General features: G+C 41.9%; 1 protein-coding gene across 1 annotated transcript in view; it reads right to left on the bottom strand.

Annotated features, from left to right (window-relative positions):
- Nucleotides 1–22906, bottom strand: part of PAPOLG (poly(A) polymerase gamma) — a 78686-nt gene that overhangs the window by 12334 nt on the left and 43446 nt on the right. Inside the window, exons 16-21 of the mRNA XM_073335310.1 lie at nucleotides 19552–19673; nucleotides 19270–19445; nucleotides 18727–18836; nucleotides 18339–18646; nucleotides 9648–9707; nucleotides 7998–8113 (exon numbers count right to left, since the gene is read on the bottom strand). Coding sequence (XP_073191411.1) covers nucleotides 8015–8113; nucleotides 9648–9707; nucleotides 18339–18646; nucleotides 18727–18836; nucleotides 19270–19445; nucleotides 19552–19673 — 875 coding nt within the window. The 3' untranslated portion in view covers nucleotides 7998–8014. The remainder of the gene's footprint in view (nucleotides 1–7997; nucleotides 8114–9647; nucleotides 9708–18338; nucleotides 18647–18726; nucleotides 18837–19269; nucleotides 19446–19551; nucleotides 19674–22906) is intronic.

Below are 22906 nucleotides of genomic sequence, written 5' to 3'. Positions count from 1 at the left end.
GAAAGCTTATGCTCAAATAAATTGGTTAGTCTCTAAGGTGCCCCAAGTACTCCTTTTCTTTTTACATAAAGTACCACTCCCCCACCAGCACAACCTATTCTGTCCTTCCGATACATTTTGTACCCTGGTATTACTGTGTCCCATTGATTATCCTCATTCCAAGTTTCTGTGATGTTTATTATACCAATGTTCTCATTTAATATGAGGCACTCTAGTTTACCCATCTTATTATTTAGACTTCTAGCATTTGTACATAAGCACTTTAAAAAACCCTGTCACTTTTTAGCTGTCTGCCACTACATGATGTAGTTGAATGGGAATCTTTTTCTTTTGACTGTTTCTCATAAGATTGTACCTGTATCTTATCTTCCATCCTCTCCTTCTTCCTTGGACATAGAGAATCTCCATTAATAGATCCTCCCCTAAGGGATGTCTCTGTTTGAGCCACATGCTCTTCCGCACCTGTCTGCTTTCCCCGAGCCCTTAGTTTAAAAACTGCTCTTTGACCTTTTTAATATTAACTGCCAGCAATCTGGTTCCATTCTGGTTTAGGTGGAGCCCATCTTCCTGTATAGGCTCCCCGTCCCCAAAGTTTCCTGAGTTTCTAATAAAGCTAAACCCCTGCTCCCTACACCATTGTCTTATCCACTCATTGAGACCCTGCAGTTCTGGCGGTCTAACTGACCCTGCACATGGAACTGGGCGCATTTCAAAGAATGCTACCATGGAGGTCCTGGACTTCAATCTCTTACCTAGCAGCCTAAATTTGGCCTCCAGGTCCTCTCTCCTATCCTTCCCTATGTCACTGGTACCTACATACACCACGACCACTGGCTCCTCCCCTGCACGACACACAAGTCTATCTAGATGTCTTGAAAGATCTGCAACCTTCACACCAGGCAGGCAAGTCACCATGCGGTTCTCCTGGTCATTGCAAACCCAGCTATGTTTTAATGATCAAATCCCCCATAACTATTATTTGTTTCTTCCTAATAACTGGAGTTCCTTCCCCCAGAGAAGTATCCTCAGTATGAGAGGATACCACATCTGGGAGGGTCCCAACTATGGATCGTTTCCCCTGCTCCAGTTTGATGCTCTCCTTCCCTGAGACTTTCATCCTCCTGAACAGCACAGATGCTGTCAGACCAGGGGTGGGACTGTTCTACTGCATCCCAGAAAGTCTCATCTATGCACCTCTCTATCTCCCTTAGCTCCTCCAGCTCAGCCCCTCTGGTCTCCAAAACCCATACATGGGCTTTGAGGGCCAGGAGCTCCTTCCACCGAATGCACACATATGCCATCTGCACAGAGGGCAGGTAATCATACATGCTGCATTGGGTGCAATAAACTGGATATCCCCCTCTCTGTTGCTGGACTTATGCCTGCATTCTCTTTACTCCTGCAGCTCATTCTTTTGTTGATGTTTTGTTTTCATCAGGGAGTGTTTTTGGCCTTAAGTTTAAAGACTTATGTGCATCTAGCCCCCCACTCTCCCGCTAACGGGAGTTTTGTGAGCGAGTTTAGTGGTCCTGTTCGCCAGCTCCTCATGAAAAATTGATCTCCATCCTCTTTATAACAGCCCTTGACATAGTTGAAGACTTATAAGGTCCCCCCTCAATCTTATTTTTAAGACTAAACACCCAGTTTTAAACCTTCCCTCACAGGGTTTCTAAATCTTATAGTTTTTGAAGCTCTCCTCTGGACCCTCTCCAATTTACCCAGGTTTCCTAAAGCATGGCTCCCTTGGACTCAGTAATTCAAGTGAGGCTTCACTAGTGCCAAGTAGAGTGGGACAATTATCTCCCATGTCTTTACATATCACGCTCCCATTAATATATCCCAGAATGACAGTCCATTTCACAACTGCATCATATTGTTGACTCATTCAATTTGTGCTCCACTATAACCCTCACATCCTTTTCAGCAGTATGACTACCTAGCCAGCTATTCCCCATTCATAGAATATCAGGGTTGGAAGAGACCTCAGGAGGTCATCTAGTCCAACCCTCTGCTCAAAGCAGGACCAACACCAACTGAATCATTCCAGCCAGGGCTTTGTCAAGCCGGGCCTTAAAAACCTCTAAGGATGGCGATTCCACCACCTTCCTAGGTAACCCATTCCAGTGCTTCACCACCCTCCTAGTGAAATAGGATTTCTTAATATCCAACCTAGACCTCCCCCACTGCAACTTGAGACCATTGCTCCTTGTTTTGTCATCTGCCACCATAGGCACTGACTTCCCCTCTTTCTCATGGGTACTTGACCTCCCCTCTGCCCCTACCCCTTCAATGAGGCCCTTCCCCATCCCTATTCCTACCTCTTCCCTGACATCCCCAACCCAACTCTGCCCCCTCCCTGCCAATATTCTAACTCCTTCCTCAAATCCCCACCCCAGCCTCACGTCTTCCCCTGAGTGTGCCATATTCCCACTCCTCCCCTGTCCTCCTCCCCAGAGCATGCTAACGCTGCCAAACAGTTGTTTGGCAATGGCCGGGCAGGAAACACTTGGAAGTAGGCAGAGGAGTGGGGACACAGCACACTTAGGGGAGGAGGAGGAGGTGGTGGTGGTAGTGGGGGAGCTTGGCTGCCGGTGGGTGCAGAGCACTCCCTAATTTTTCCTCATGGGTGCTTCAGCCCTGGAGCATTCATGGAGTCGGTGCCTATGTCTGCCACCACTGAGAACAGCCAAGCTCCATCCTCTTAGCAACTACCTGAAGGGGGGGGTTCCAATCAAATCCCCCCTCACTCTTCTCTTCTGCAGACTAAACAAGCCCAGTTCCCTCAGCCTGTTCTCGTAAGTCATGTGCCCCAGCCCCCTGATCATATTCATTGCCCTCCTCTGGACACTCTCCAATTTGTCCACATCCTTTCTGTAGTGGGGGGCCCAAAACTGGACACAATACTCCGAATAATCACTTTCCTCAATCTGCTGGCAATGCTCCTGCTAATGCAGCCTAATATGCTGTTAGCCTTCTTGGCAACAAGGGCACGCTGCTGACTCATATCCAGCTTCTCATCCACTGTAATTCCCAGGTCCTTTGCAGCAGAACTGCTGGTTAGCCATTCTGTAGCTGTGCATTTGATTTTTCCCTTCATATGTGTAGTGCTTTGCACTTGCTTTTATTTCATTTAATCTGGATGGTTTCAGATCAATTCTCTAATTGGTCAAGGTCACTTTGAATTTTAATCCTGACTTCTAAAGTATATGCAACCCCTCCAAGCCTGCTATCATCTGCAAATTTTATGAGCATACTCTGCTACATTATCCAAGTCCAAGACTAACCCCCTGCATGACACCATTATAGATGGCTCCTGCCTCATTCAAGATATCAAGATGACTTCATAGGGAAACTGTCTTTTTACATTGACATATTTCTGTTATTATTCTACATGCTGGTGTGATGTAATACACCCCTGTATTCACACCCTACACACTATTATAATAATCTTTGTACAAAGTATACCTTGTAAGGGGGTATTTACAAACTCAATTGGCTGGTCAGTATTGTTCTGGTAAAAATGTGTGGCAATCCTGTACATGCAGTTAAAAGATTCCCCTAGATTATGTTACCAACACGTATTCCAAACCCCCCAGCACAGTCCAGGCAGAAGTCAGGTCTATTCTAAAGAAAAGAAGGAATCTGTGCTTGCCTTAATTTTGCATTTAACCAGCAAAGTCATCAGAGAGGAAGGGAAAACAAGGGAAATTCAAACAGGTGAAAAAACCAGCAGGGATATCCTTCCACAACAGACTGTCTCCTGGTTCTCAGCTGGAAATATTTTTCAAAAGGGGGACAAGCTATAAAGAGAGGGACCAACATGCCAAGGCATCTCTCTCTACCCATCTCATTCTGCACCCCTGAGAAGACAAAAGGAAACAGCCATTGGACTCTAGGGGAGGAGTCCTGACCTGAAGGGTTTGGTCAGTAAGCTTACTGGAAACATGGTGACAAAGTCTGCTTTACAATTAAAATAGTTTAAGTAGATACGAGTAAGCCTTTTGTTTTTATTTTTCTTGTAACCAGTTCTGACTTTTAAGCCCCATTATTTTTACTCAGTTAAAATATCTTTTTGTAGTTAATAAACTTGTTTTACTGTTTTATCTCAGGCAGTGTGTTTAAACTGAAGTTTCTGGGTAATTATTTATGGTAATAAACTGGCATATTAGTCCCTCAAACTGACTTAATATATTTCTACTGTTCAGGAGACAGCTGGGAGATATAGGACATAAAATTTCTGGAGGGATGTTCTGGGACTGGTGGTATGTTGGGGTCACCATGTAGTATAACCTAGGCTGGTGAAAACCAGGGTGGAACTAGCAGGCTGCAGTTACACACAGCCGCTTAGGGTGGGGCATACATGCTGTAAGGCTGTTTGTGAGCAGCTGAGGTGGGAGCTACTACAGCAAGGCACTGTAAGGCACCCAAGGCTGCGAGGTATGGGTGACAGCCCACTACTAGTCTGTATTGTGCTCTGGTAGGTCATATATGATGGTAGATGTTAAAAACTGGACTAGTTTTCATATTTGTTTTGCAGTTTGTCACTTTGATCACCTTTAAATCAATTCTCTAATATCTTTAAATTTATGAATCTTCAGATACAATATACAGATGTTTAGGTTTTACACACACACACACACACTTTTCATACAAAGATCTGACAATTTAAATCAGGCTATTTATATTATAGCATTACAAAAGTGAGCGGTAGCCACATTCATAAATTTTAAAGTGTACTTCTATTCCAAGAAGCCACTAAAATAGCATGAGTGTTTCTCTTTCCACATTAAATTCCCATTTCAACTTTTCTTAAACAGAGCCCTGCAAACCTGCCATGATGTGTGAACATCACGTTGCATTGATGAGTGGGCTGGGGGGGGGGAAGAGGGAGGAGAAGGGGGAGGAAGAGAAAATACCTCCAAACAACTTAGATTCAGATACCAGAAAGCTTGCAGTTGAAAAGGACACAACTGATTAAGTAACCTTTGAGATACATATGGAATCCTGTTGCAGTTCAATACAAGACAGGACACGGCTTTAGGCGAGCAAGCAGGCTGGTTTGCTGACGGGATTGCCCCTGTCAGCTTTTCCACCTCTTATTTCTCTCCCCCCTGCGCATTACATACTCCGACCGCAAAAGGCATCAACAAAGGAAATAATATGACTTTGATTAATATTCTTATTTACCAGCCTCTATCTACTACAATCCTTGTTCTCAGGCCTTGAGCCCAGTCCAAGGAAGCTTCCCACGGTTCATGTCCTCTGAGCGACTTCCCATGGTCCATGTCCTTGGACGGAGCAGTGTGTGCACCGCTCCTACACAACAGTCAGGGTGTGCCCTGAATGTTTCCAGGTGCATGAATTCTACATGAACCCTTCAGAATCCCAATGTCATTTTTACAGTAATTTCTCAGATCAGACCTGCACAGTGAGGCACACTTGAGAACCAAATCTATAGGTTAGAGATTTAAGTACATCATGCCAAAAAAAGACACAATGAAACTTTGCTATGCTGACCATTAGTTTCCATATCTATATGGAGATAATAAGCAAAGAGGAAGGAAGGCCTGGCAAGACATGTATTTCTCTCCCTTATGTCTTAGTTATTTTAAAATGAGATGAATTGAAGTTTAGAGCTGTGCTCTATTTCAAGCAACTTATTCTTGAAAAAAATCCAGGTACACTATTATCAGGATGCTAAACTGGTATCTCAGCCATCAACTCAGCTGTCAGATGCAAAATGCAGGGATTGTAGTACAGGAAATGCTGTGTTATCTGGCACTTTAATCCAGACTTTCAATGAAGATCAGAAATGCCAGTTTATAGAGCTTTCTGGTTGGTATAGTCCGGTTGGCATGGGGCCAGCAGGCTCTCTATCTGGCTCCCTGCTGCTCCTAGGTGGAGGAATGACCACAAGGGGTTTGAAGTGCAGACGGGGGTGCGGGAGGAGGCTCAGGGCAGGAGGTTGTGGTGCAGGAGGGGTTTCAGGGTGCAGGATCCAGGCGGTGCTCATCTCTGGTGGCTTCCTGCAAGTGGCAACATGTCCCTGCTGCTCCTAGGCAGAGGTGCAGCTAGGTGGCTCTGCATGTTGCCCCCGCCCTGCCCTGAGCACTGGCTCCTCAGCTCCCATTGGCTGGGAACCGTGGCCAATGGTAGCAACAGGGGTGGTGCCTGCGGGCAGAGGCAATGCTCAGAACTGCGTAGCCGCACCTCCGTCTAGGAGCAGCAGGGATATGTTGCTACTTGCATGCAGCTGCCCGAGGTGACCACCACCTGGATCTGGAACCCTGCACCACCTCACGTGCCCCAACCCCATGCTCTAAGCCCCCTTCCAAACCCAAACTCCCCCCCTCTTAGTTAACCGGAATTTTTGACTTACCAGCAACCCCCCCGGCCATTCCCCCAACACGCCAGATAACAAAGCTTTTCCTGTATATACTTTTACTACTTTCTAATGAAGGCACACATTGCATGGTAAAATTTTATTTAATGTTAGTCTCAGAACTATTAGCGTTCCTGGTTGCCTCATACAGCTGACTAATGACAGCTGTGGTGCTGAAGGAAAACTACAATTAAGGAATATCTGCAAATTAGAATTCTATTCAAAACAGAGGTATTGTATATATTCATATGTTCTTCAAAATGCTTTTGTGTTAAGGGCTTTTAGAAGATTTGACCTACGTTAAAAAAGTAGACTGAAGAAGAAACAGTGAAGTTTTTAAACTTTTCTTTTTGAAAAGATGTTCTTATAGTACATACAAAAATACATATGACTTCATTTACAAAACACTGAATTAAATAAATTACAAGAGGAAATTATGTAGTCTAGGATTTGCTGTGTAGAAAATGCATTTTTCTCCTAAAACTTCACTCTATTTAACTGGGTAAGCTGTATTATGACTATTATGTTTGTTTACATGAAGACTGCAATGGTCCTAAGCCAGAGTTCCGTAACCATTGTTATTCAAAAGGGAATATTTTCAGGCATTGTATTGAAAGTAATATCTGTTTCTGCATGCCTAATCAGTGAAGAATTGTTCTGCATAACTGCAGAATGAGTAGATCGTAATGTCACAATAGGTTTTTCCTAGTTTCAGTATTTAGTTATGTCTTAAGTATTTTGGGTAAGAAATTTGTTGCTGTGGGGAAATTTGTTTAACCAGTGAAAACTGGAAGAAGTCCTAAGCCTGTTTCAGAACAAGATTTACAAGAATTAGATTTCATAGCATAAGACATTCCTATCATTTCAGTATCTTGGTAGATATCCTTAATTGTTGAAATTTTATTTTTAAATTAAGATTTGATTTCTTGGGCCTCCATGGGAGGCAGTCTGTATAACTTGGGTAGTGCCCAGCTACGTGTTAAATACCATAAAGCTATTGGCTATAGATGCTGAGCACCAGCATTACAGATGTAGAAAAGAGTGTGTGCTAAACCAGAAAAAAAATAATTGAAGTCCACAAAATGATGTATATCTACACTATTAGGAAAGCAGAAACAATACCAGGACTTTCATACACACACTTCTAACCAGAATGTGGCTCCAGTGACTGAAGTAAACATGTTTACATACATTCAGAAAAATGGTATCACAGGACATTTTTTTTGTATTTTTCAGAACAATTTTTTTCAGCTCAAGACAATGATTATAACACAAGACTTTTAAAAAAACAAGGACTGCTGTTGGAAGGGTGTTCAAAATAAGTAGATCAGTCAGAAGTAGCAAATTTTTAAACTAAAGGCAATGTTTTTAAAAAAAGGACTCAAAAGCCATGATTTTGTAGACAGTGGCTTGTCAGCAGGTGATCTTGGAAAAGCTATAGAGTAATGGAAGTATCTTACAGCATCTGCAGGTCAAAATGCAGACAAAAATTAATAACTGGAAAAATCCCTCCAATTTGGTGACAATAACTCCATATTTTATGTGGGACAGCAACTGCAGTATAAAAGTAAAAATTGCTTATGTGAACCACTAAACAAGTGCATATTATCTTTACCTGAAAAGGCACTGTAGTTACCGGTTAAGGGTCAGTCTGATGGAATGTTTAATGACACGAATGTTATTTGTTGGAACAGGAGAAGATGAATCTGGTAGCTCTTTACTGGCAAGTCTCTACAGTAGAAAAATGGAAACCAAGGGGGAAGGGGAAATTATTTTTAAATATGCATAATGTAAACAGAAGTTGGGTAGAAAGTGAAACTGTTGTTTCAGCAGTAAACAAGACCTACAGATTAACTTCATGACCTACCACACCAAACCAAGCAGTCTAGAATATGCTATTCCCCCCACCATAGTGATTATCTGCCAATTCTCTATTAGAAGTTAGACACTTGCAGGCAAAGTGTCTGCTTTCACCGTGAAGGCATTTATGCACTAAAATAGTACAGGGGAAGGGGCATTCCCCCCACCCCCGCCTAGTTTTCCCTCAAGAGTTCATCTGAATTAGGCAAAAACCAGCATCAAGTGGCATGTTGCTAGGGTTGCCAGGTCGAAAAGAAACCCTGACAGCTCTGGGGCTGGCAGGCTCCCTACTGGGAAGCTATGCAAAGCCAGGAAGTAGTGACATGTCCCTCAGCTCCTAAGCAGAGGAATGGCCAGGGGAGTTCCACATGTTGCCACCACCCTGAGTTCCAGTTCCACAGCTCCCATTGGCCAGAAACCATGGCCAATGGGAGCTGCAGGGGCAGTGCCTATGGGCAGAGGCAGCATGGCTGCTTGAGGTAAGCACCACCCTGAGCGCACACCACTCACCCACTCCCACACCTTAGTCCCTGCCCCAGCCTTGAGCCCCCTCCTGCACCCATATTACACCCTCCCAGAGCCTGCACCTCCTCCCGTGCCCCAACTGCCTCAGCCCCAGATCAGAACCCCCTCCCACACTCCAAACTCCTTGGCCCCAGCCCAGAGCCCCCTTCTGCACCCTGAACTCCTCATTTCTGGCCCCACCCTAGAGTCACACCCCCACCCACACATCCCAGCCTGGTGAAAACGAACAAATGTGGTAAGAGTCTTAATATTAAATTTCAGACTGCATATCTTGATTGGCCTAGCTTTAGATCAAGAGAGCCTGAAAAAATTAGGTTTCAAAATCTGAAGTGTAATTGCTATAATTGGCTGATATTTTTGAGCATATCCAATTTTTGACATTGAAGTCCTGTATGTGATATGGAGGTTGATTAACTGCTCAGAGCACTCAGTGAAGAATGTGATTGAAGCAGAGCAAAGATTCTAGTGACACTAAGAAGTCTGTTTGGAAAGAAAGGGCCTTTGTCTAGTTTTTTGAAGGGGTTGTGAAGTTTGAATACCTGAGATGGTAGGAGAAAGATGCTTGTGTGTCCAAATGAAGTGTTTTTCAATCTTTGGCTGGATGCCTAAACCTTTTTAAGTAAACATGGCAGTTTGGGACTTCTGTCTGTTTGAGAGCTGCTAAAGCAGCTCTCCAAAATACTACTGCACAGTGTGTAAGCGAGAATCACAGTTACCATATGTTACCACAAGAGTTAAAGAATTATAGTAAATCAACAGAAAAGTACTTGACACTGTCAAATTGCTAGCTTTGTGTGTAAACAAATATTACCTTAATATATACTGGAAATATTCACTAGTTTTGCTTTATCTGTGAACATAAAGACTAGGTAGACTATACCTGTGATCTTGATGTGTCAATAGTTGGAACAGGCATGGATTCCCCTCCTCCAAGGCTATCCTAAAAACCCAAAGTATTTAAGAATAGTGTGCTGAATGCATTGCAATTAAGTTCCTTTATATGAAAAGCACAAATATCAGCTCACAAACAAATGCTTATTAAATGCTGGTTAGATCTATGTTTCTAGTTCCAACTAACAAGAAAGCATTTATGAAACTTTAAAAGCCTCATGACATCTATTCTTTATGTGGAAGGCATTTTGGGTCATTTTATTCTTCTGTAAAGGAGGGCCTACATATGTACCCAAAGATATGAATCACAGGGTGTGCCCCCTCAAGATAACAGTTTTTAGCTAGACTTTTCTTACGTGAGACGTATTCAGACTTTTTTCACAGGAAAAGGGAAGTGTGCTCAAAATTTGAATTTACATAAAACAGACCATTATTTGACATGGTTATTTTACATATAAATCCAGGCTCTGTGAACTTACCTAAGCAGCGCCCAGCTTCTGCCTATAGGTTGGGCTGCCTTTCCTATCAACTTCTTTAAAGAAAAAATTTATGTTTGAAGGAGGCAAGATTTAAATTGTTTATTATAGAAGAGTTAGAAGAGCTGAGCAAGTAATTGCTTTTTTGGTTTACTGGCATTTCTGAAAAAAATATTTGGTTTGAGTCGACTGAAATTCAAAGAAGTTTTTGCCAAACTGAAAGAAAGTCAATAAAAACTTTAGGTGAAACAAAATGTTTAATTTGATCCAAAACAAAAATATTTAATTTCATGGCACTTTTAAAATAAAGCAGCAAAGGAAATGATTCACAAGATGGCCACAGGTAGTGGTGGTACCTCCCTTATACCTTTTATCCCATTGGTCAGGGCACTCAGCTGGGATGTGGGAGACTGGGGTTCAATACCTGCCTCCCCAGACTTGAGTTTCCCACATTGCAGGAAAGTGCCCAAACCACCGGACCATTGCATAATCTGGGTTGGGCGTCTCAATCTCTCCTATTGAAGCTGTTCCCCTTGGTATACAAAAATGTTTGAATAGTCATTGGGAGAGACTGACTACAGCCAGGTGATTAGGGTACTTATCTGGAGGGGGAAGACCCAAATTCAAGTCCCTGCTCCAATGACTATAAGAGATTGAGAGACCTGTCCCATAATATTCCATAGCCCAGTGACATAATGCAACATGGTCATATAAAAAGGAGGCACCACCTCCTCCCACCATTTTGTGAACGGTGCCTAAGCTAAAAATTTGGCTGAAATCATTGGGCAAATTAGTGTCAAAATTCAAATAGTTTAGAGTTGACCAAAACTGAAATTTTCATCCAATAAGCTATTTGTCCAAAAAATTTCACCTAGTTCTAGTTTTAAGTCTAGAAATAATTCAAATGCTCGGAGAGAACTAAAGTATCAGATTACACTTTAACTTCCCAGCAAATAATTTCTGGGTGTGATGTGTGGAGAAACAGGAAAATGGATGAAGCTTGATAAGAGCTGTAAGTAACAAATGTTTTTCTGTCTAACCGTGATTTTAACTGAAATTTATTCTTAGTCATGTCAAGTGGAATATCTAAGGAATTTTACTTAGTTAAGAGTTAAAGTAGTTTACTCAGGATTTAAAAAAATTAAGACAAATGCTTCAAATTATATTTTTTCCTGTAGATTTTCTCTTTACATCATCTTGGATGCTACAATCTTTGAATGCTGAATCCAGTCCAATTTACTAGAGTAGGATACATAGTATCAAAGCCATTTATATGGTTAGAGCTCAGGGACCAAACTATCCTCAGTACAAACTATCCTTGGTACGAGTACAACTTTCATTCAAATCAATAGGAGTTGTGAGAGCATATCTGAGTCTGAACTTGACCTAGCATGAACAGTCCTTATGGAAGAAAGCATTGCTGTTTGACTACAAAACACAAGAACCAGATGAGTTGGCCTATTCTGAGACCCAGTAGGAACTTTCAATTATTTGAGAATTAAAGTTTAAATTTTTGGAAATGTATAAACAAATTCCAAAATGTAGTGTTTTCTAATTGTTTCTTGCCTTTCCACAAAAATGGAGGTAAAGTTAGCAAAAGCTATGTTTTTTCCAGAGAAATGGAATTTATAAAAACAAGTTAGTGCTCTGTCAATGTCAGCTGCTGATTATCTGTCCAGCAGGTTAAGTATCTGCTCCTAAAGGCCACCTGCACCTGAGATATTGTACAAAAAAAAAAATACTACACGATTAACACAAGATTAATCGTAGTACAAAGACATCCTACAACCATTTTTCCAGTGTATTACCCCTTTTTTAAGTATATCAGAAGGCACATGCTGCATCTGTCAACTGCGTAACACTGGATGAATTAACTCAATTTTCTACCATTTTAACCCATCTTTTGTGGTTTAATCATTAACATTTTGTAAGGAAGATTCTGTAGTTTTCTTGGTCTATTACCTGTCACTGCAAATTACACAGATTAAGCAGGCCTCTCACGCCACAGAATTTTAGCTAATCCAAGCAACTGACGAACCTTCTAAACAATCAGTTTTACCTATATTTTGCTGTAGTACTACCAACACCTATACCTACTAGAAGTGGTGGGGAAGGGATTATTCACTTCAGCCAACATGTGTAATTAATGCTTCCTGCAATGTCAAGATTTCTCCCATCATTAATTCTATAATCCATATTTAAGATACTTAATAGCAATTATGGAGTGGAAAAGTGCGGGTTTATGCAACTAGACTGCAGAAATGGAATTACTTCCTTACATCACTGCTGCTTGGACCAATGAGGTTTTAAGTTTTGAAGATGACCAGCAAAACATTTGGTTTGTGTTTTTTGATAATTTGACATAGAAAAAGCCCTTTCAGGCCTTTATTTTTTTTCCATGAAAATTAATGTTTTGCTTAGAAACTTGACATAACTAGTTATGTTTATATATTTCCAAAGTTTATACATTTCAAAAGTTGAGGAAAGCTGAGCAATTGAAAGTGGAGGTTACTTACCTGTAACTAGAAGTTTGAGATATGTAGTCATTATCTGTATTCCACTGTGGATGGTGCATACATACCATATGTCCAGAGCCAGAGAAAAATAGCGTCTGTTGGTGCACGCATGTGGCCTGGCTCACCTCATTGCCTCCATCTGAAGGGATGTAGGGTTGGGTGGACAGACTGCCTCTTCAGTTCCTTCTCTACAGCGAATCAGATAAGATCCAAAGCAGAGGGGAAAGAGGACAGGTAGTGGAATATAGATAGTGACCACACATCTAAAAGAACCTCTAGTTACAGGTAAATAACCTCCTTCTCCTCTTTGAATGATGATCCCTATTGTATTCCACTGGGGGTGATTGACAAACAGGACTTAAGTAGGAAAAGGGTGTGAGGATGTAGACAGAGGGCTGAGAGGAGTACTATAGTCCTAAAGGAGGCATAAATAGAAGAGTTCTGCACCAGGGTAAAATGTCTTGCAAATGCCTGAATGGAGGCCCATGTGCCCACTTTACAGATGTCCAGGAGGAGTACCTTCTGAAGAGATGCCATAGTTGTTACTTGTGCTCTGATGGAATGATCTCTTATTCCATCATTGGGGAGAAGGGGGAGGTGGTTTGATAGCAACAGAATTGAATGCCGCCAGAGATCCATTTAGAAATTCTCTGGGTGGAGACTGACTTTCTGCTGTAGTGATGAATAGTCTCAGGGATTTCTTGAGTGGTTTTGTTCTGTGCAGGTAAAAGGGAGCAGAGTTTTCGTTCCTCTGCGGAAGCGTGTGGTTTTGGGAAGAACACAGGTAAGTGAATCAATTGGCTACGGTGAAATTTCAAAACTACTTTAAGGGTGAATTTGGGGTGTAGACACAAAGAAACCCTATCCTTATGGAATATAGTGTAAGGAGAATCTGCCATCATCGCTCCAAGTTCACCAACTTTTCTAGCTGAGGTGATGGCTCCATGGAAAGTGACCTTCATGGAAAGGAGACACATTGTGCAAGAAGCGAAAAGTTCAAAGGGGGGCCTTTGAGTACCAAGAGAACAAATTTTTGGTGCCACTGGGGAGTAGGCTTCTGAATACCTGGGAAGGTTTTTATTAGGGTTTTCCAGAATCTATTGGACAGAGGATGTGCAGAGACCAGGCAGCCCTGAGAAGGTGGCGGGTATGCCCAGATTACCCCATGTGAACTTTCCAGGAGCTGATGGACAAACCTGATGTTTTCAAAGATAGGATATAGTCCAAGATAAGAGAAATATCTGTAGTTTCTGGGAGAATGCCTCTTCTGATGTGCCCAAGAAAAGTGCTTCCATTTAGCTTGGTAACATTTTCTAGTAGAGTCCTTTCTATTATTTGAGAGGAGGTCTCTTATGGTTGTGGAGCATGAACATTATAATGATGATGCCCATCCAAATACCAAATCCTGAGGAGGAGCGGACGTGAATCAGGGTGTCTGATCTTGCTGTTCCACTGGGTCAGGAGCTCAGGAAATGTTGGGAGGATGATTGGTGGTCAAGATAACATGTGTAGGAGGTTGGGAAACCAGAACTGTGTGGAACAGAAGATGGCAATCAGGATAACCCTTTGACATCCCAATATTCACCACTGTCATGTAATTAGGATATGTTTTATATAAAGTAGGTCTTGTGAGGTATTCGAAAAGTCTTGATCTGCCAGATATTAATATCTTGTTGGATTGTGTGTGCTATCATTGTATGTGAAGTTTGGCTATGTATGTGTTACTGAAACATGTGTGAGGTTAAAAACACCCACAAGCAGCCTTTTAGGACTTTTTACTGTTGTACCTAACAATATTAATGACTTATTGAGGAAAGGCACATAAGCCCAAGGATTACCCCAGGAACGGTGTACAAGAAAAACCTCTCAGAGACAGCACTACACCATGGGGACTGTTTGACCCAAGTCACAGCAAAAGAGCTTTCCAGCAAGTGGGAAGATGATGTAAAAGGAGGATAATGACCTCATGAGGGTACCTCACTCTCCCTGCAACAACACACCTGGAAACACCTGAGGGGCAAGTACTGAATGGTAGGAAGTGATGGTCCCAGGCTAGAAAAATCTTCAGCCTGTGTATGAAACCTGGGAAAGCCAAGGAAACTTGTGCCTTAAGAATCTGCCAGCCTATTTATCACTCAGGGTGAGAATTTGCTAATTTATATCCTACCTGTGTTAAGCTCAGTTTGCGTTTATTTGCCAAGGTGATCTGCTTTGATCTGTTTGCTATCCCTTATAATCACTTAAAATCTATCTGGTGTAGTTACTAAACTTGTTTTTGTTCATTCTGAAACTAGTTTGTGGAATTCATAATTGGGGGGAGGGGAGCAAAAAGCTGTGCTTATCTTCCTCCACATTGAGGGAGGGGGTGGGTTCATGAGCTTCTGCTGTACAGATTTCTGTGCAGCGCAAGGCAAAACAATTTTGGGTTTACACTCCAGAGGGAACATGAACTTGAGTGCTGGGCAATTCCTGAGCTGAGTCTTCCTACACAGAGCTGATCTCAGTGGGTGTCTTTCTGCAGCTGGGTGTGGCCCTATCTGTTTGTGTGCTGGAGAAGGCTTGAGGGCCTGGCTCAGCAGGGTAGTGTAAGGGAACCCAGACTGGTGGAACCGGTGGGCTGAGTGGTACCCAAGTACATGAGGTGGCACCCCAGAAAGGGGGGGACACGCAATCTGACAAACCCATTCTCCCTCCTACTGGATTTTGCATAGAACTTGTGGAAGGACCAGTAAAAGAGGGAAGTCATAGTTGAGCTGATCCAACCAAGGAAGAAGCAGAGTGTCTTGGATGACAACCAAGATCATCTCTGGAGCAATATGTGGTGCATTTCCTGTTTTCTTGAGAGGTGAACAGGTCTCTGGTTGGGGTTCCTCAAGAGTGAAAATTCACACAGTACTGCGTTGTGGAGCTCCCACTTGTGGTTGACTGAAATGTCTGCTAAAAGGAGTCTGCAAGCACATTTTGCTTTCCTAGAATGTAGGCTTCCGACAGGATGATTTGATTGGTGATACACCAGTTCCAGAGGTTGACTGCTTCTGTGCACAGGGAGGCGGAACCCACTCCTCATTGCTTGTTGATGAAGACAGTGTAATGTTGTCTGACATTATAGGGACCTGGTGAGTGTGGATGAATGAAAGAAGGGACCCTCATGCCTTTCAGACTGTTCAAACTCCAGAATATTGATGCACATCCTGGACTCTTGAGATGTCCAGGTACCTTGAGCTATGTGGTGGTTCATGTGGGCTCCCCAACTCAATAGGGACGCATCTGTAGTAATGGTCCTGTCTGGAGAGGAAGAGAGAAAGAGGAGCCCATGCATACCTGACAAGGATTTGGATTTGTCCACCATAGCAGGGAAGACACTGAGCAGATTGGTTATCATGGGGTTCACTGACTAACATTTTGGGGAGTACACCGATTGCCGTGTTTGAAGGCAATGAAAGTGGAGTCTTGCAAGTGGAGTGCTGTAGTTGCATGAGACCATATGACCTAGCAGATAAACACGACTTGACCAGTACTCGAGGCTTGTTTGTGATGTAAACAGAGGGTAGCCCTGGAGTCCAGGGACCGTGATCAGTTTGCCTTCATCTATAAGAGCTTGAAAATGAGCTCTGTCCTACTGCGGAAAGCAGTCAGTAAACCCTGCAAACTTGGCATAAGTCAGGAAATTGTATTTAGCCATTAGTGACTATCCTGAACTGGAGGCTGGATGATGAGAAGACCGTTCTCCCCAGCAGATCCAGGCATTTGCCCTCTTTATCAGCAAGGATAGACCAGGGATGTGACTGTGTAGCCCTTTCAGAAGCAGGATGGACCACCACGGAGTTGAGAGTGGGGTGAGAAAATAAATTTGTTCCTTCAGTAATAACGCTATTCTGCCCTTTTCAGGGTAGGAGCGCAGCTGGCAGAGGAGCACTAAACTGTTCTAAATGGCTCCAGTATGGCTTCATTAGCAGGGAGAGCTAATATGTTGGGGTCTAGATGCATGGAGGATGTTTAAGAGTTTGTGCTGAGAGTCCTGGATCTCCTGGAGAGGAATCAAACTCTCCAGCAACTCTGTGGAGATGATCTAGGAACTTCCTGAAGTCACTGGGGGAAGAGAGGCGGATGGAGATGTAGGAGTCACCACTTCTTCCAGGAATGAAGATGGCAGTCTTACTAGTTCCAGTGGAACCACCTGATCTATAGCATAATGTTCCTCCTTTGCCAGATCCAGGGGCAGATCTGAGTGTTCCCTTAGAGGGGAGGCAAGAGGTGACTCCCTGGCAGATCAGACAGACTCTGCATGGGACTACTGGTCCCAAGGCCCCCAGTAGGAAGGGTCAGTAGGTGGTCATGGGGGCCCCATGCCAGCAGCTCCAAAGTTAGATGAAGGAGAGGTTGGTCCCAAACTGGTGCAGGTCTCTTGGGTGGTGGTGAGAACACAGGGTAGGGGAAGAAAAGTTCATGGGGCGATTCACACTCTCCTGAAGAAGAGAAGTCAGATTCCAGTTCCAGTGGTGGTACTGTTGGTGCCGTTGGAAGGGAGAAGTGTTCTGTGTATGGGATGGGTGATAAACTCCTTCCCGCGGTCAAGTCCCTCAGAGGTGGATCCGACTGGGGCTTCATGGCCTTCTTCATGAGGTATTTGCGGAGACGAAGTTCCTGCCTTTCTCGGGTATGGCTAGGGAACAATTGACAGATACTGCACCTCATCATGATGTGGGCTTTCCCAAGGCAGTACAGACGGAGGTGGTTGTCGCTGACCGAGAGATTGTGGGAAGGAAGCATGGCGTTTGATGCCTGGAGTCCTGGGCCTAAATGGGGTGGTTTTACCCAGGAAACTGATCTATAAAAACACTAAACTGTTAAAGCTGTTTACAAACTAGGTAATTCTTATTTTGTAGGATGTAGCCAAAGCTGTAGACACTGAAGATTCCAACCTGGACCATGCAGTAGTGAGAAGAAACTGGAGAGGTGATCAGTCTGCCCTGCTCTCTATCCCCTCAGACAGAGGCACAGGTGAATCAGAGTGCATGTGTGGACCAACGGACACTACTTTCAAATTCTCCAGCTCTGGATGTATGGTGCGCATGCATAACCCACCATGGAATACAATAGGGACCATTACTCAAAGAAGTAGAAGAAATGTAGACTCTTTAGTCAAACTTCAATGACTAATGAACATTTTGGAGAAAGGCAGGCTTTGGTAAAGATTTCAATACCACCCCTATAATGAAAGGCACTAACAATAGGCATCTAGGTCACTCAGCAAAAAGAAGATAGTCCAGAATTAACAATACTGATTTCTATGGTTAAATCAAGCATAACAGTAGGAACTTTTGGGCCCTCTTTATAAAATCATTAAGCAACAAATAAAGGGCACAAGCCTAGCTTTTTTAAAAAATCCTTTCCAGGTTATTTTTAAATGTTTCATAGAGCTTCAGATTAGATGTTGTTCCTATGAGACAGTTTCTCTCTCTTCCTAGAGCATCTAATGGTAGGTGTGGTATAGCAATTGTTTCAAACTTTCCAAGAGCCTATAATCAAAGTTTAGGATTTAGTCACTGGATTGCTGGAATGAAACTGTCATGTCAGATCTGAACACTGCATTCTACATACACGAACTTTGACCATTCAAACACTAGGCTAATTCTGACAGCCAGTATTTTCTTTTTAAAGGACAGTATTAAAAATTGAAGTTATTACCTGCAGGGTCTTTTGGAGTTTATCTATATACATCTCTCCAACTCTTTCTCCCTTTGATTCCATATTGAAGTGTGTTTTTACCTTTTCTATATCTTTAAGTCTTTTAGTGCATTCTTCTGAGGAAGGTGAATGAGGTCTTTTAGGTGCAGCATTTTTAGAGTTTAGAGTTGAAATTCCATTTAGGAGCTGTTGTCCCTGTGCAGGAGGTGGTGTAATAAGTCGAGAAATCACATTTCGTCCTACTACTGTAGGTATGGCGCATCCAGTTGGAGGTAGCACTGCTTTTGTTGTACCTGCAATCTCTGTCTCTGCACAAAGAAAAGAGCCTTTAAAGTGTAGTTACATAGAGTTAAGGGTTACATTTTCCTTACTATGTTTGGATACATACTTGAACCAATAACTGGAATGGGCAGTCTTTTAACAGGCACTGATGGCATAGTGACATTCAATGACTTCTCTCTACTGGTAGCAGCACTGGTTCTCTGAAGTACAGTGTTCCTGTTAAATAAACATTGTATATGCTCTTTCACATTTTCGGTAACACAGCTAGTCCATCAACTGTACACTTGTTACCGATCTCCTTGAACTATCCACTGGCTGAAGAAAATGCATATACTGTATATTGAAGACAGTTGATTTCTGGCATAACGTCCCTTTAAATTTTTGCTGCCATTCTATTTATTCATGGTCATTATCCTTCAAAAGTTTGTAGATATACAAGACACTACAATTATTCCATATATTTATTTTGCAGGACCCCAAGAATCAACTTAATTATTGATTAAAAAAATTTAGTATACATGCCGCAGCGATTTATATAAAAACTGAAATAAGTAAGAACTGCCAAATAAACTTGTCCACGTTAAAAGTAAAAGTTACCCTTTGCGAGCACTTCACATTGCTACAAGGCACAAGCTTACAAACTACTAACCTTTCTGTTTCTATCAGAGAGTTGTTGTCCAATTTAGAGATCCTGTTTAACAAGGGAGGGGAGCTATATCGTGTTCCTGTGTCTGTGTTCATTGAACCATCCAAAGAGCTGACATCCACCGAAACCCTTTTGGATGAAAGTCCACTAATGTTTCGACCAATGTCTGGTATGCTTTGCTGAAAACAAAGGTTACAAGATATAATCTTTTTTAAAAAAAAAAAAAAAAAAAAAAAGATATTCACACATGCAAATATTATGTGAAGGATCAAAACTTCAACGTACCTTCTTTCTTTTCTGTAAAATTTCAGCAGGCAAATAATAATGCAGTTGCTTTTTCTTCACATGAGTTGCTTCAATCTTCATGCCGTCTTTTAGCATATTGATGTTATTTGCCTGCCTATGAACTGTAATATGCAATTACCCAATTTAAAGCCAGAATACATGCAGATTCTAATTCCCTCAACTTAGATTATATTTTTGTAAAATTATGTTTCTGAATGAAGAAGCCAACAGCAGGCCTTCATTAAGTATTTTTACTCTGAACATATCATATTGGAATATTGTCAATAATATGTTGAAGCTCATTTAAACTAAAGCTACAATAACAGCAGGTCACCAGGAGAGTTTCCAAATTCATGACAGTTAATAAAAATGGGAGAACTGTATGCTGGGAAGCCCATTTTACTTTACATTTCATAACCAACTTGGTCCATTTGATATTTGCAGTCGGTCACCATCCTGTAGTCATTTTAACTTTGTTTAAAGATACCTCTTTAAAACAACTGATTACAGGTGTCTGTACTGCTTAAAAAGGTTGCAAACAATGTTGGTGAGTAAGAGGAATGTAGGGTTTGTTTTTTTTAAATCTTAAATTTAATTCCCTCTTTGATTCACTGGACTGAGAAAGTTCAGTTAAGTTTAGGCTCTGCAAACAGTGTTGGGTAATTGATGGATTCAAATACATGTAGTTTGCAGATCAAATAACTCAGCTGTTTAAATACTTAAATCTAAAAATTCAGACAAAAAAGCTTGAGGCAGTTTATTTTGTTTCACTAGCATGACTGCCCAGAAATCGAGGAGACAGGCAAAGCAGAGGTAGAGACAAAATAGGACTGATAATGTAAGTTAAAATTTGGCACATTTTTTTTATGGTGTCCCTTTAAGAGAGCATCTTCCATTTCCATCTCCTATAAACCAAGTGCAGCAATACCACTCTCCCTGATTCGAAGTTTAATACTGGGCATCACATTTGTGGATATTCAGTCTTAAGAGTTTACTTAGTGGACTTTATATTCTGCATTTGTTTAAGTTAGTTGTTCAGTAGGTTGCCAAGAGCATTGGGGATACTAGAATTAGTTAAAAGATCCCGAGCTTCCATTGATCTTTCACTAAAACCATTAAAATCTAAAAGCAGTGGGACTTGTCTATGCAACATTTATGTACCAATTTAACTATGTACTATTAGGATAAAGGTGCTAATATTGGTACGTTTACGTACAGCTTATTTACCAACATAAGCCCATTTTCATGAGTATAACTGCATCCACACTAGTGGGCTGCACCAATTTAGCTATATTGATTTCAAATCAATAGAAAAGACTAAGGGCTTATTTAAACACAGGGTTTCTGTATCTCCCCTCCTCACTGCCAATCTGATTAGGAAAGCCTGTGCCTCAAGGCAGAGCTTGGGTAAGCAAGGAACAAGCTGTATCATATAAAGCAAATTTCTACTGCGGATGCAGTTATACCCATTTAGGCGTTGAATGATTAACTATACTAGTTAAGTTAAAATGGTACAGTTTGTTTAGCAAGGCCAAACATTTGACTTCAAACTAAATGACTTCAAAGAGGGGTCTGGTAACAGTTTGAGCTACAGAGTTGCGCACAAAAACATCCATAACAGCATAGGTGGCGACTGGGTTGCTCTGCACCAACTGGTAGCCAAGCTGCCGCCTCCTTGCCTCTTTCTCCCCCGCCCCCGAGCGCACCAAGTCTGTTTCTCCCAGCGCTTCCTGCTCCCCTGCCGCCTAACAGTTGTTTAGGACTTTCCAGGAGGGAGAGGGAGGAGCAGGGATGTGGCGCACTCAGGGGAGGAGGCGGGGTAGAGGTGGGGACGTCAAGAACCCACCCGGAAGAGAGGAAGTCAGCGCCCATGCAGAACGCCATCCATAAATGCACTGATATGGGCCAATCGTTATAACAACTTAAATGCAAGAAAAAAATACATAAGTTCACTATTAAAGTTTTAAAGGGAAAAGACAGTTGACATTCAAATAAATACATACACTGCAAAGACTTTGTACAAGTATCAGACAGTCCACTCCTAAGTCTGACAAACTAGCATACTGGGCTTCCACACTAACATTTTCAAATGCTTACACATTTGTATGCCAGATTTCTGCAGGCTTCTCAATTGCTTTAGCCCTCAATGACTTTTGCCCCAAGGAACTGTTAGAAGTTACCATATTATCCAAGCACCACTGCCACCTCACCTCACAACTGAAGTTTAACAAGCACTTTTTCATTACCCATCAGATGCCCACATGGAATTTGACTGAACTTCTCAGACAGAATCATAGAACTGGAAGGGACCTCGAGAGGTCATCTAGTCCAGTTGCCTGCACTCAAGGCAATAAGTTCACCATAGCTCCAACAACATACTGAGAAACTAAGCCAAAGAGCCACGAACCAGATTGCTGCATATACACCAAATGCTGTCAAATGATCAAACTAAAGAAAACAACTGAAAAATAAGAGGGTTTTTTTTTATCGTAGCTTTGGGAATTACTTATAACAATACTAAGTAAAATATCATGGAATTAAATTAAATTAACGTTGTCCCTTCAGACCTACACTTCAGTGGTTCCAACACATCAGAAATGAAAGAAAGGAAGAGTTTATAACCTGATTCTCAAGGTAGCTAGTAAGAAAAGTTGTGTGTTTGTAACATTAGAATAACTCCGTGCTCAAATCTGGAGAAGAGCATTCATGCCCCTACCAATGTAGAAGTGTCCATGACAATAGGTTTTCAGATGTTCAATCTAGTTTTCAGACTCAGATGGGAGTTAGTTCTGAACTATCAATAGTATAGAAATTTTGGGTTCTAAGTTCTTGGTTGCTACTCTTGACAATTCCTATTACAAGTTACATACAACAAGACTGTTCTCATGGTCTTAAGTATGGGTTCCCAAACTTCATGCCCCTTTTTGACTTCCATACATATGATTCAGAGGCACCTATTTCAAGTCACTGGCACCAGCTTTGCTGCCTTTGGCCTAGCAAGTGCATAGTTAACTTCACTGAGCCAGCTGTGCCCACTATGCCAGAGAAGAGGTTCACACATCTACTGTGCTGCTTAAGTTTTAGGTCTTCCCTCATTACCCACTCTGGTACATGGACAGAATGTGTATTTTAATTGTTTTACAGGTAGCGCTGATGTTACTGATTTTTCTGCCACTAAAAAAAATAAAATAAAAAAATATGATGGATGTAAATAGTGTCATTTTTACAAGTCTAGCAGAACTCTTTAGTGTAAGAGGCTATAGAGTGCTTCAATTCAGGTCTTCACCATGTTCCTCATATGGTTTGTGTATCTGACAAGGAATGCACCTTCTTACTTATTGTATGGCTATAGCAG

This window comes from Lepidochelys kempii, chromosome 3, assembly GCF_965140265.1.
Source record: "Lepidochelys kempii isolate rLepKem1 chromosome 3, rLepKem1.hap2, whole genome shotgun sequence".
In the NCBI taxonomy this organism is placed as follows: Eukaryota; Metazoa; Chordata; order Testudines; family Cheloniidae; genus Lepidochelys; species Lepidochelys kempii.
This window is presented reverse-complemented; position numbering and strand designations above follow the sequence as displayed.